Below are 14,155 nucleotides of genomic sequence, written 5' to 3' on the forward strand. Positions count from 1 at the left end.
AGACATAGGGATACCGCCCTGAGGATGGCGCAAGAGAAGGGCCAGTTGAAATGGCAAGGGCCATCAATTTCTCTATTTTCAGACTTCACTGCCATGGTCCAGGAAGCAAGATGAAAATATGTTGGGGTGAAGGCAAACCTCTGAAAGCTGGGGCTGCGATATGGGATGCTTTATCCCACACGGCTAAAGGTGGACGTTGATGGACGGTCCAGAATATTTGACTCCCCCCCCATGAGGCCCAGGAATTATGCCAGGACTAATCCAAGTCGGGCGGCAGCGAAGAATGCCTTCCCCGCAATCGCACAACATTCCGGACCAAGGTGCGAGTGTGGATCTTTTCACAGCCAGTCAAATAAACAGACAAATAATCTTGTGAATATGTACATGTTGCAAAGCCTGGACCAGGTTTCTGAGTAACAGGTTTGGGGTGCAGTGGGCATTTCCCCCGCGAACGGACTCTCTACATACTTTAAGATGCTTATGGGCCAAGTGTAGTGGGAAAGCGGCATGGTGTTGCCACCCCCAAGTGCGGATGCACGTGTTTGAGTTGTTACAGTGTAGCAATATGTTGTGTTTTTCACCTATATTCAAATTTTGTTGTTGGGGATTGGGACTTTCCCCTGTAGTTTGGTTTGGGGTATAGGTGGTGGGTGGGGGTAACATGGGTTCTCAAGCAAATGCTGGCAATATGGTTTAATCAGCATGGTAAAGTACAGTGCAAAAATCATATTTTAGATGCAGACACAATTCGTAACCAAGAGTTAGGTCATGGTTAACAGGGTACAACTGGAAGCTAATGTAGTGTTAATGACCTGGAATGTAAGGGGCCTTAATAATGCCCGCAAATGTAAGCTAGTAGCCAACTATATGCAGCGCGCCAGGTAGACATTGCTTTCATACAGGAAACTCTCCTGGCGCCTTCCGTTAAAGTATCCTTGGTAAGTCAATGGGGGGGCATCGGTACTTTGCTGGATACAGTGGGAAGCAGCCTTTACAATGCAACTGTTTCAATGCATGCAGTTACACCGCATGCAGTTGCAACAAAAAAGGTGTACAGCAGTGGGTAGAATGTGTTGGATGTAACTTCCACACTTTCCCTACTGTTGCACAGACTGGAGTTGGAATAGAAAACTAATCTATTTCAACTTCCAGCGCTCCCTGAAAGAAGGTCAGGGTAAAGTTTGGCGGTGCAATGACATGCGATGTAGTGGACCACTTTGTCCTACAGAGACTTCAAAGAGCTCTGCAAGCTCACGTTTTCAGCTACCCATTAGAACACCCTGAATTCCCAATCCTGACAGGCATTATCTAAGCAGGAGATGGGACGCACCTTGTGGCCAGAATGTATAGGGCTGCGGTGGCCCTGCTCCTGTCCCGGGATGCTGGGGTGCGCGCTGCTTGGGAGCGGGACCTCAGACATCCTATTACAGATGTACAATGGGGTAGGTGCTGTACACAAATACGCTGGGTCTCCCCCAGCCACAGTCACAAGTTGTTGCACTTTAAATTTCTTTGGAGGGCTTATAAGACACCTGGTGCACTCCATCAGATAGACCCATCCCGATCACATTCCTGCCCGAAATACCGATCCCCAGATGCGGACTTTGCAAACATTACGTGGACATGCGCTAAAATAATGGGTTTTTGGACAGCAATATTTGGGGAAATTTCCTGAATGATAGAAATGGTGCTTACACCCACGTCATTTATGGCGTTGCTTGGGTACACACACACAACCTCTCCAAACCCAAACAATGGTTTGTCGCCATTGTACTGCTTATTGCCAAATGAGACGCGGCTATTAATTGGGGTAGTAAATGCACGCCTACAGTACACTCCTGGCTGCACAGTATGACATATTGCAACACTAACAGTGACACTTATGCACAGTTACAACCACTTACTGCTATGCCGCTTGGCATATGGCAACCATTCCATTCCTACCTGTGGGAGTCGCGGGACACTGATGGCACTTCCACACCGGCACGACACACTCCTGTATTGTACGGGATGAAAGAGGATACACATGGGACAGCTGAAACTCAGCAGGATTTGTAACCTTAGTATGTATGCTTACTGCTCCCTGTAATACAGATGCCTTGTAGCTAATGTTAACCTTGTATACCGATGTCTGCTATTTGACTAGTGTTTACTTTGAATGGGTCAGACCCCATACTGCTCCGTAACCAAGTTTGCAACATATGGAAAATCAATAAAAATAAATGTAAAAAAAAAGATTTCGAATTCTTCCAAAGTATGTTATCCTGACTTTTGGAAGAGATATTGTCAGATACCATGCTAGGGTGCTTTAGTGTAGCTTGTAGCTTCACAAGTGTGGCATATCTTTTTACAGATACTGGCAGAACAAATGGTAGGGGATATTGGCTTATTATGGGTTGCTAAATAAATGGTGATCCACAGTCCTAGAAGAATGGAGCTTTCTGAAACTAGAAGAAAATGAATTTTCAACTGATCAAGGGATGTCAAACTCTCATACATATTCAAGGGTCTAGATTCGAGCTGACTCTTCCGCCTTTCTTTCGCATGCAGGCAGCTGTAAAGGGCCCATGCTTTCAGGGCTTAGTGCAAAGTGAAAACGTGTTGCCACGGAGGCTGTTCTAACTGCAAATCATGCTGGTGACTTTGTGAGACCACTTTTATAGGGAGTGTACTAAAATATTGGGTTTAGTGTAACTGACACTACAGTCACATTTTGGTGAAGTATTAATATTCTTTAGTATATGAAAATGTTGTAGGAGTTTTCCTTTAGTTCGGGTGTTAAGTCGACTGCCTAAGGTTGCGTATGCTGATGAATTTTCTTTTCGTAGTCTGTGCACGTATGGGCTGATTCCTACTCAGCTGCCCATTATTTCGGGCCAGATGTTCAGTTCATTCTTTAGCATATAAAAGTGTACAAGCCCAAACGTTTTTATTGCACAGTTGCAATTTTAATATATTATGGCTTTCATCTTAGATTAAACAGCGCCTGATGTTGTTTTAACGTGTTTAAACCATGTCCTTTTTATGCAAATTTCTGGTACATTCCTATTTTCTTTTATTTGACATTTCACTCTGCTCACAGGCTTTTACTTATATTCTCATCATTTTATTGGATGTATTTTATTTCTCTCCCCAATCAATTTTTTCAGTGTGTTTTCGCTTTAAGGTCTAGTACTTCTAAACTTTCAGTGCAATTTACTGTTTGCAAATAGAGGTGACACGTGTTTCACTATGTGGGAGCTTTTTCCGTTCGATTGTGGAAACACTGTGTGGGGATTTTTGAAATCGGTAGATATCAGATATAGATGTATCGTTAGTATCTAGTACATGCATGTTGTATTCACGTTTTAGAATGTATGTATGACACAGGTAAACAAAAATGATTTCACGCTAACAGCACGAATGGAGTAGAGATTTGCAAATTGCTTAGAAAACTCATGAAATGTCCTCGCATCGAGTCGTCCATTCATCCATGTGGACCCCTCCGCTATGAAGAACTCTGCACAATGTTTGTGAATTCAAACCAGCAGCAAACCTGCGCCTGGACAGAGATGTACATCTGAATGCGCAGATGCACTGCTTTTTTTCTTGCGGCAGGCTGTTTCCGTCTTTCTTATTTTGACAAATTGCATCATGTGGCTACCCCTAAATCAGCTGAAACCATAACTCTATGTGTAGCGAGGTGAAATATTCCAGATTTCTGTGATGATAGGATGGAAATGTTTTTCAAAGCCAAGGCACACATGATGTTAATACTTAGCTGTCAGGTGGTGCAGAGTTTAACACTGCCCTAATAACTTGCAGAAGATGATGCCAGTTTTACTAAGACACACAAATTATGGAGAAAATTGAGGCGAAGTGAAGTTCTCGGTTATCTCAACATCGAAGTGATTTTGATCCCACAGCCTTCCTTGATTCAGTTTTAGAATCAACCTATCTCGTCTAGCTATTAACCTCTATACCACAACGCTTTCTACAAGCCATTATACCAAAGATGTCCTTAATCGAATGGGATCTGAACGGCCTTTGACGTGGACAGGAAATCGAGTGACTTGCATCCAAAAACAGTTTCCTTAATAAACCTTTTAAGATGGTACAAGTCTTGATTCACTCTTCTCTTCTTGTATTATTCTGAGCCACTCAAGATGCTCTCTCTTTCAAGACATCTCAATGTGTCACCATTATTTGATGTAATTCTTATACCATGTCTTCTAAATCTACAGGCTCATCTCTCACTCCCATACATCCTATAGGTTTTTAAATGACAATATGATGGGGGGGGGGGGGGGGGGGGTTCATAAAAACTCTAAAAAAGAAAGAAAAGAAAATTAGATGGTCTACAAAACAAACACTTTTTGGTTTCACGTCACTTGCAAAAAAGCACATGCTGTGCGGCACAAGTTCTTAAAATCCTGCCCGTATGCCGTTTTGTTAGAGCTAGCCTATACCTAATTGCATTCTGCTTATTTCTGTCCCCAAACAATGGTCCTAGATGTGCGCAGTTTATTTTTTTTTTTCTTTTTTTTTTCTTTTTATTAAGCATTTGTTTCAACAGTCAGCCGGACAATAAACAAAATAAATCATTGACCAGGAAATAGGAAAAAACATCATATGATGAATAATACTTCTTGGAAGGCAAACAATATCATATAAGATAATTAAATCATATTAAATCCAATTGGTTATAGAATCCCATATTTTTTGATCTTGTGTCCTTTTTTTATCCCTTTGAGTTTATACATTGCCATTTCTAATCGATATATAGAGAGCATTTTAGATCCCCAATGATAAAAGATTGGGGGTTCAGTATCAATCCATCTAGAAGTAATACAAAAACGAAAAATTGACATACAAATAAACAAAAAAGCTTCTTCAGCTGTAGGTCTAATACCGATGTGATCCGTTTGAATGCCTAGGATTACTAATTCAGGGGTTAGCTTTACATCAATTCCTAGGCTATTAATAATGAAAAATTCTATATCGGCAACAAACCGGGAAAGTTTCATACATTTAAAAAACATATGAATAGAATCAGCCCCGGTCTCATCACATCGGTTGCAGCTATCACCAGTACCTCTTTTCCATCTCGCTATTTTCATAGGTGAATAATACAGATCAAACATTGACATGTAATGTTGACTTTGAAGTGAGCCATTGAAAAGAATCTTAGTTGATAATTCAATAGATCTTTCTATATCAACATTCTGGATTTCAAATTTCCTTTGCCATTTGCTCTCTACTAATAAGAGATCATCTTGTGATTGATTTATAGCAGTAGCATAAACTAAACCTATTTTTTTTAACTTGCTTACTGGTTTCTAAAATAGAATTTTTGTTCATAGAACTATGACCTAAAAGGCCTTTGGATTCTAAAAAGCTCCGTATCTGGAGGTATTTGAAGAAATCATATTTAAATAAACCATATTTACCTTGGAGATCTGAAAATGATATAAGTTTAGAATCTTGGTATAAGTCTCCTAGTACATGAATTCCAGATTGACACCATCTTTTAATAATTTGGTCATGAACAATTGCTGGTAAACTTTGATTATTTAGAATAGGAGAGTAATAATGAATTTCTTTTAGGCATAGTATTTTCCTCCTTATTTGCCGCCAAACGGTAAATGCCGCTAATACTATTTTAAATTTGTTTTTTTTATAATAGCTGGGTTCTATGATTTTTACTAAACATTGTGTTACTTTTTCCCCTAACAATAAATCATAGACTGATGGATATACTGATTACTCGATGATGACATCCCTAAAAAGTAATATACCCATATGTCTTAAGAAAATAAGCCAATAATACAACCGGAAATTAGGAACTCTCCACCCACCTCTTGTTCTTGGCAAAATACACCATTTTAGAGCGCGCCTTGAGCGATGATAGCCCCAGAGGAACCTAGATACCATTCTATCGATTTTGGTAAAGTAGAATGATGAAAATAACAGAGGTATTGTTCGAAATAAATATAAAAACTTCGGAAAGATTAACATTTTAGTAATATTAGCACGGCCAAACAAAGAAAAATGTAAATTGTTTAACCTTTCTAGCACCTTATTTGAAGATGTTAAGACGGGCTCGATGTTAAGACGTATAATGTCATCTATCTTCGGGGAAATAATTATCCCCAGATATTGAGCTTCTGCAGCAAAAACTATTTCATTGGGTCGCCCCCATTCAGAATGGATCAGTTGAGTTTTAGTTATATTTAATTTATAGCCAGAGAGTGCTCCGAATTCTTCAGCTAAACTAATTATTTTTGGGAGTGCCCGTCTGATATCTGTGGTGGTGATGGCGACATCGTCTGCATAAGCAAATACTTTAAAACGATTCTTGCCAATTATTACAGGAATGATGTCTGCAGCAATGCATAATTTACGAAGATAAGGTTCTAGGTATAAGGCAAACAATAGGGGAGCAAGGACAACCTTGCCTTGCCCCCTGGTTATGGAAAATCCTATGGAATGAGTATCTGTTACCCTAATGACTGCTTTAGGATGAGAGTAAAGTGCTTTTACTGCAGTGATATATGTATGTGGAAATCCCATCCAGATTAGAGCAGACCATAGGAACCCCCAAGTGACCCTGTCGAACGCTTTCTCAGCGTCCAACAGGGCCACCGCAACAGGAGATTCCGAGGCCTGCGCCCAATCCAACAAAGCTATTATTTTTTTGACATGATCAGTAGTGTCTCTTATAAAAATGAAGCCATGTTGTCTAATAAAAACCAAAGATGGCATTAATGTATTTAGTCTATTAGCCAAAATCTTAGAGAAGATTTTGCTGTCGGCCGTTATAAGAGAAATAGGTCTATATGAACCTAACTCTTCACTATTTTTGCCTTTCTTTTTGAAAATAATTATTGTAGCAAACCACCATGATGCTGGTGGATGGCCCGCAAAAGCAGACTGAAAGATCTTGATCAATTCTGGCTTCAAAACATTCATAAAGACCCGATAGAATTCTAAAGGAACTTGATCCGTCCCATTGCTTTGCCGGCAGCTAAGCTAAGAATGGCAGTTTCAATTTCTTCCCAAATAATTGGAGCGCTAAGTATCTCTTTTTGTTCTATCGATAATTCAGTTTTATGAATTTCTTCAAGGTATTGTTCGATATCTGACTAATGGTTGGTCAACTTGATGATATAGTATTTTATAAAATTCGTTAAATGCTACCAATATATCGCCTTTTGAGGTTTTCACATGTCCATTGAGATCAAAAATTTAAAAAATCTCATTAGTCGTTGCGCGCTGACAAAGTCTTTGGGCCAAAACCTTTCCTGTTTGTTCGCTCAATTCGTAGCTTTCTGTACGATATTGGGAAAAACGTAAGGCTACCTGATCAGCAATATGGGAATAAACTTGACTACGTTTAATAGATCGGTTTGAGATTCATCTATATTTTTGTTGTTTTTAATATTTTCTGCTAGTCGTAATTCTGCTTCTAGGACCATATCACAGTCTTTTTAAAATTTGTCCCGATTGCATTTCTGTTGAAAATTCGAGTACTTTAAAGTTTCGCCTCTTATAATAGATTTAAATGTATCCCAGACTATTGGGATTGATGCTGTTTCATTATTAATCTGAAAGAACTCTTGAATAATGTTTGTCATGAAAAGTATATAGTCTTGTTGTAATAGCAGATTCCTCTGGAACGACCAGGGTGATTGCGGGCGTGGCCGAATAGATGGCAATTTAAGATTAAGAAGAACAGGGTTATGGTCTGACAGCAATTTAGGAAGTACTTGTATTTTGTATTTATCAGAAAAGAACTGGGAAAAAAAAAATAATCAAGACGAACAAATTTCCTATGTGGGGCAGAGAAAAAACTATACCCAGGAGCCGCGGAGTGTAAGGTATGCCAAGCATCAGAAAGGCCATTGTCTATTACCGAGGACCTTAAAGCCTTAAACGTCCATGGTTTAATGCCTACATAACTTGCATTTTTTCTAATATTAAAACTAGCTTCCAAATGAATGTTTAAATCACCACTAAAAATAATGGGAATATTGCATAGTGCAAGCTCCTGATTTAGGGATTTAAACAGCTCAGAATCATCCAGATGTGCGCAGTTTATTAATTTGTATTTTATTTCTAAGTTCAAATTGTAACTCATTTTATTAAAAAAAAGTTACACATTGTTCTTAGTCAATAACTACGAACACACACGCACAGATAATAACGTTGCAATCACTCTTGCTTTTGTGGTCTGACAGCTCTCTATGCGTACATTAAGAATGTGCACAACGTTTTTAATTGTGGACTTCAGTTGAACTTCGTTTTGGAGGGCTAACAAAAATTCCAATGCGTATACACCTAAATGTCTGAAAATTGTACATGTGCTTGTTGTACATACACTTATTAAATCTGCCCTTTTACAGTTAGGATTATGGCGTATATTCACCATAACTTTTTTTGGGTTTTTTTCTCTCCACATGAAACGTTTTTAACGTGGACACATTATTTCCCCTACATTGACTGGAAATGTAGGGCTCTTTGGGATATTATCATTTCAAATGTGCCCGCATTTGCCAGCATTTTTTATACAAGTGTAGTTGCACATATTGGGAGAGAATAACCATTGGAATCTTGGTAAATGCCCACAAAGTTACAACTTTCTGTGTGCTCCTTTAACTTTTAATCCTGAAATTATGACTGAAAAAATTAGCCCTACTTTAGGATTTTCTGTGGTCAGAAGTTCCTTTTTTCGAGCCCAAATGTCCGCAAACACTGGTACTATCAGCAAGATTCATGAAGCCAAATTGCGATCGCAATAGCTGCGAATTAGCAATTGTGATCGCAATTTCAAAGAAAGGCATTCATGATAGTTAAAAAACCATAATAGCGAATTCGAAAAATAAATTATGCGAATCCGCAAATAACATCGCAGAATCCTGGAACAAGCCCATTTGCGAATCTAAAATAGCGAGAAACCATGGATTCTGCGAAATCATTTGCGAACTCGCAAAATATTCACAATCGCCATTCATGGATAATCGCTAACTGTGAAAAACCCGAAAACGCTATTTGCGACGCGCAATTTAAGGAGAACCCAAACCAGGTGGTAACCAGTAAGGAAAAAAATAAAATATTCAAAAAACCGTTAGCAAACTACCAACAGGTGCATGCCTGACCAAACACACTTAAGGACATGCAGCTGGAGCCTGAGGACTATCACAATGCCAGAACTCTACATGGTGGGCAGGCGCCGAAGGCTACAGCGAGCAGCATGGAACAGACGTAGGATCCAGGAGCGGATATTCCGTGTGCGGGTCACCCTTCTGGGCCAAACCAGGGAGCAAATTTACGCAAGTACCGCCTAAATGGGGCAATGATCATCAAGCTGATCCGGGACCTAGACCCCCTGATGCAGCACCCAACAAGGAGGACCAATGCCGTTCCCACCCATGTGCAGGTATTGTGCAGCCTGCACCTACTGGCCTCCGGAAGCTTCCAGGGGATAGTCGCTGTCGCAGGGGGGATTTCCCAGCCCACCATGTCCCGCTGCCTAAGGAGTTTCCTGGAGGCCATGCTGACCCGGCTACACCACTACATCCCATTCCCCACCAGCCAACAGGACTTGAATGACACCAAGCTGCAATTTTACAGTGTAGCACAATTTCCACATATAATAGGATGCATTGACTGTACCCTCATCCTCATCTGCCCACCAGCACAAACCGAATACATGTATCGTAACCGCAAGTCCTACCACTCCCTCAATATCCAGATGGTGGGCAATGCAAGGACAATCATCACGGACATAGTGGCACAGTACCCGGGGAGCACACATGACTTCTTCATATTCTGGCATAGTGGCATTCACACACGACTGGCCAGGGGAGACTTTGGTGAAGGACACCTACTGGGTAAGTACACATGCCCCACAATATTACACTGTGATAATGTAGCTGCGCAGCACAGGCACTCACCCTCTGCTCCTATCATTCAGGTGACAGCGGCTACGCTCTCCGTGAGTACCTCCTCACACCATACCTCAACCCTGCAACACCACAGCAACGGCGTTACAATGCAGCACACATACGCACAAGAAATTGCATTGAGAGGACATTTGGCCTTTTGAAGAGCAGATTCCGCATACTGCACAAGACTGGTGGGGCCATCAAATACGAGCCAGAGGTCTGCTGCCGCATCGGGGCAGTGTGTGCAATCCTCCACAACATTGCTACCAAGCGCAGGATACCTGTAGACATCTCTGGCAGTGAGTCGGAAGGGGACAACCGACCACCTGCACATGTGCGTCATGCACGCGGTGAGAATCCTGCAGAAGGACACAGGCGCCGTAACCAAATCTGCATGAACTATTTCTAGTGCACCCACTCCCCACACCCATTACTTAACTCATGCATGACAACATTAATAATGACATGAGTCAGATTAAGTTAGTCAGAATATTTGTAATTGTTACAGCACAATAAACTGGGCATTCTGCAAACTGGTACATGAATGACATATTGCGTCATATGTCTGTTCTTCAAGAGGGCATGCTTGTAGCAGCAGCATGGCCCCTTATGTAAATGTACTATTGTTCAATGCCCCCTCCGGGCAGATGCTCCCAACCTCCTTTCTCCATCCTCTTCCTGATTAGGCCGTGAGGCAGCAGAGGGCCTGCTGCTGTCGCGGGGTGCAACCACCGATGGAATGGACTGGCTGCTATGGCTGGATGTAGCCTCACTAATGTCGTCAGCCCCCCCCCCCGCCTGGCCATGGTCGGTAGCCTGCATGCCCTGCACTGCTGTTGACACATGCTCCAGAGCTCTCGCGACGTCCTGGCAGCACTGGACCATTTGGACCTGCATGGCCAAGGAGCGTCGCGAGAGCTAGGAGGTCGCGTTCCCAATAATATAGTTGGACAGCGTGTATGCTGACAGGCGGGTCAGCAGTTGGCGGTGTCTGCGGCGGTTGAGATCCCGCTGGCTGTTCATGGCCTGTGTGTTGGCCTCCATGGCAGCTGTCATCCTCTCCATGCGGTCTGCCATTTGTGCTACATTTCGGGCGGTCTTGTTCAGTTGGAGGTGGATAGCCGCAAGATGACGGGCCTGGGTCTGATGCACATGTAGCATACGGCGCTCAATGGAGAGCCCACCGGGTCGCACGTTTTGGCTTCTGCCAGCGCGGGAATTGTTAGTGCGCTTCTCCCTCACCAGTCCGCTTGACTGGCTCCTCACAGGCGCAGGGCGGCGGGTCGGTTGGCGAACTGCTGCTGGTGTTGCAAGCCCCACTGGTGGTTGTGTGCCGCCCAGTGGTACTGCAGCGCCTGGTTGCACAGGGGTGGCACTGGCCACAGGGGCAGGTGGTGTAATGACCGCTGGTGCGGCAGCTTGCCCTGATGATCCGGGCTGTGGGGATAGCTGTGTGTCTTCCTCTGTGTCCTCCGTGATGTCCCCAATTACCAGGGCATCGCTGTCTGTGCTGGGGACTTCTGCGCCACCTGTGATGTAAGGTGGACGTTGATTAGTGACATGTTTCTTACACATTTAGGCTTCCTACATGCATGCAGACTACCATTCCCTGACTCGCTGCAGGATTGACTCTCACAAAACATGTCTGGCTTAATGGGGCAAGATGGTAATTGTGGTCAGACTACATGTCCCACAATGCAATAGCGCTTTAGTGGTGTGCTTTGGCTGCATGACTGGGGTTTGATATGGGATGCTCTGGAGTCATGGACATTGTTAGGGGACAGGGGGTCGCAGTCGCATGGCACTTACCTGGTGTGTCTTGGGTGGGTCGGGAGGAGTCTAGCTGGGTCACACCCACGCATGCCTGCGGATTTGTGGTGTCCTCCACTCGGTCCTCCAGTGGTGTGTTCGGTGGGACAGTGGGCTCCCCTCCACCTGTCGCCACACGCTCCCCCAGCCTCTCCGCAATCTTCTCCTTTGACCGTCCTCTGAGGTCATACCAGCGTCCAGATGCATGATGGTCACAATGACATAAGGCAACAAACCACGCCTTAATAAGATTATCCGAGTACGGGTTCTCTCCATCCTATTCAGGTTCATAGACCTCTATAATATATAGAGGTACATTCTGTGTTATACAATAATAGAAATGTATTCAATCATATTGTGATTTCGGACTGAAAAGCTGCGGTAATATACCTTGTACTATGACAGCTTATCAAGGTGTGGATTGCAACTTCTTAATGAGAAGAAATGTTGGATAATGTGTTTCTAGAAACTCACTAACTGGACACACCAGTATAATCCTGCATGAAGAGGGCCACCTTTATAAACATAAAGATTTTGTAACGTATGGCTATTATTAGAATCTATGGCCAAAAGTCTATATACAGATGGCAACATATCTTTGTTTATTTGAACTTCTACAGCCTTGAAAAAGTCGTGGGCTACACTCCCAGTCACGACGAAACACGTGTCGGCTGTGTGGAGAACTTCCAGCGATCAAGAATAAATACAAAACTTGTACTAATAACAACTACGTACTGTGATTGTTTCAAAAGTGTGGCAAAACCTATATATAATTCTACTATGATATACGTGTGCTAAGGAGTGTTAAAAAAAGCAATCATGAAATAACTAGTTTGTTAAAGTTCAATAGCCTGTTCATATCAAATAAATATTTATAAATAGTACACAGTTGGAAATGTTGACTTTAGCTGTAAAAAATGATGTCATTGACAATCTTTTGTGATGTTTTTTTTTGCATTCTTTAGGCACGGCCTACAGACTATCCAAAAGAATACCTTTCTCACCAAGTCCCTATATCATTCCACAAACACTGGAATATTGATCCAGTCAAAGTTTACTTCGAGTGGTTAGCAGAGCCAGCTGGTCAGGACTCCTTTCAAGAACATATCTCTCAACGTGCTAAAGAAGATTTATAAACCTTTATACTGTTCTCAGACACTTCCTGGATTTGTGCTCTTAGATAACTGAGAGTTACACAAGGGGCTAGTGCAATTTTCAGCATTATTGGATAATAAGATAAACTTATCAAATGTTGACATGAATTATACAATTGGTTGAAATGTAAACTCTGATTGCAAAATGAAAGGTACGAGGGAACATGACAAATATTTCACCTACTCCTATATTTGTCACTGATGTTTCTTTGTTTAGTAGATATAATTTAATGCCATCTATTTGATATAACGTTGCCAAGAAATTTGAGGAACACTGGAATTCTGTCAATTCACATTTGATAGTTTATAGTTACTTATCTTATGCAATTAACACTGGCACATACAATAGATTACGTTGGCTGGATATATGTGGTTTTTAAGGGTTGTACGCTGGGGAGTTAGTGATTGTGGGAGTGCAAGGAAAATACCTCTATATTGACTTAACATACCTTGGAGTCCTCATTTGTTGAAGAAAGATTTTATTAATTAAACTCTGAAATATTAAGTCACAACATGAGTAAAAAAACGAGTTATATGGCCATAGAATCTGCCATTTATTTGGCAGATTCTGTGCTTGCTGATTGGTCATTATGAAATACCTACATACGTTTAGTTTGAAATTTGCGACCTGTATCATTGTATCAAGTTAGTCATGCCAGTAATATGTCATTGTTCCGCTTTCATGGTTTTTTTTTTAATATAGACTTGAAGCCAACCTAATTACTACTATATATTTTTTGACAACACAAGAGAATCGATGTCATCTACAGGAATGACTAACGGGCGGAATTAGACAAATCGCCCCAGTCATCCTCCTGCAGTTATCTAACCACTAGAGTGCAGGTACTCCTAAACACTTGCTCTGCAGCTCATTAATGCCAAAGACCTTGGACAGGTGTCCCATTGCTGGCAGTGGGATGGGATGCGCTTGGAATGAAGTGAGGACGTTTGAAAACGACTTTGTTTTTGCAATATTCATTCTCTTCAAGCAAAGTACTGTACATAGTAGTACTCTTTACTCTTTATAATTTAATAAACTTGTTTACATCTAATATTTTGAAACGTGTTTTGTTCTCTTTCTCTAAAGTTGTGTGGTTGAGATACGTGGTTAAAACCAGTAGAATTTATTTTCTGTTTTTTTTCTTTTTTAATCTCTTTTAAAACTCTGTGTGATTTCTGATTTGTGCGGTAACATAAAAACATAGTAACAAAGCATATTTATTATTATCTGTTTGCAATGTTACATTTTAGCTGGCTTTCAGTTTG

General features: G+C 41.6%; 1 protein-coding gene across 2 annotated transcripts in view; it reads left to right on the forward strand.

The window, feature by feature from the left end:
• The window catches only part of B3GLCT (beta 3-glucosyltransferase), a 1,060,368-nt gene extending 1,046,427 nt beyond the window's left edge, over window positions 1-13,941 (forward strand). For both annotated transcript variants that reach the window (XM_078657144.1, XM_078657145.1), the window contains one exon: window positions 12,701-13,941. In XM_078657144.1, the coding sequence (XP_078513270.1) occupies window positions 12,701-12,871 (171 nt within the window). In that variant the 3' untranslated portion in view covers window positions 12,872-13,941. The remainder of the gene's footprint in view (window positions 1-12,700) is intronic.
• Window positions 13,942-14,155: the final 214 nt, after the last annotated feature.

The sequence above is a fragment of the Lissotriton helveticus genome, chromosome 8, assembly GCF_964261635.1.
Source record: "Lissotriton helveticus chromosome 8, aLisHel1.1, whole genome shotgun sequence".
In the NCBI taxonomy this organism is placed as follows: domain Eukaryota; kingdom Metazoa; phylum Chordata; class Amphibia; order Caudata; family Salamandridae; genus Lissotriton; species Lissotriton helveticus.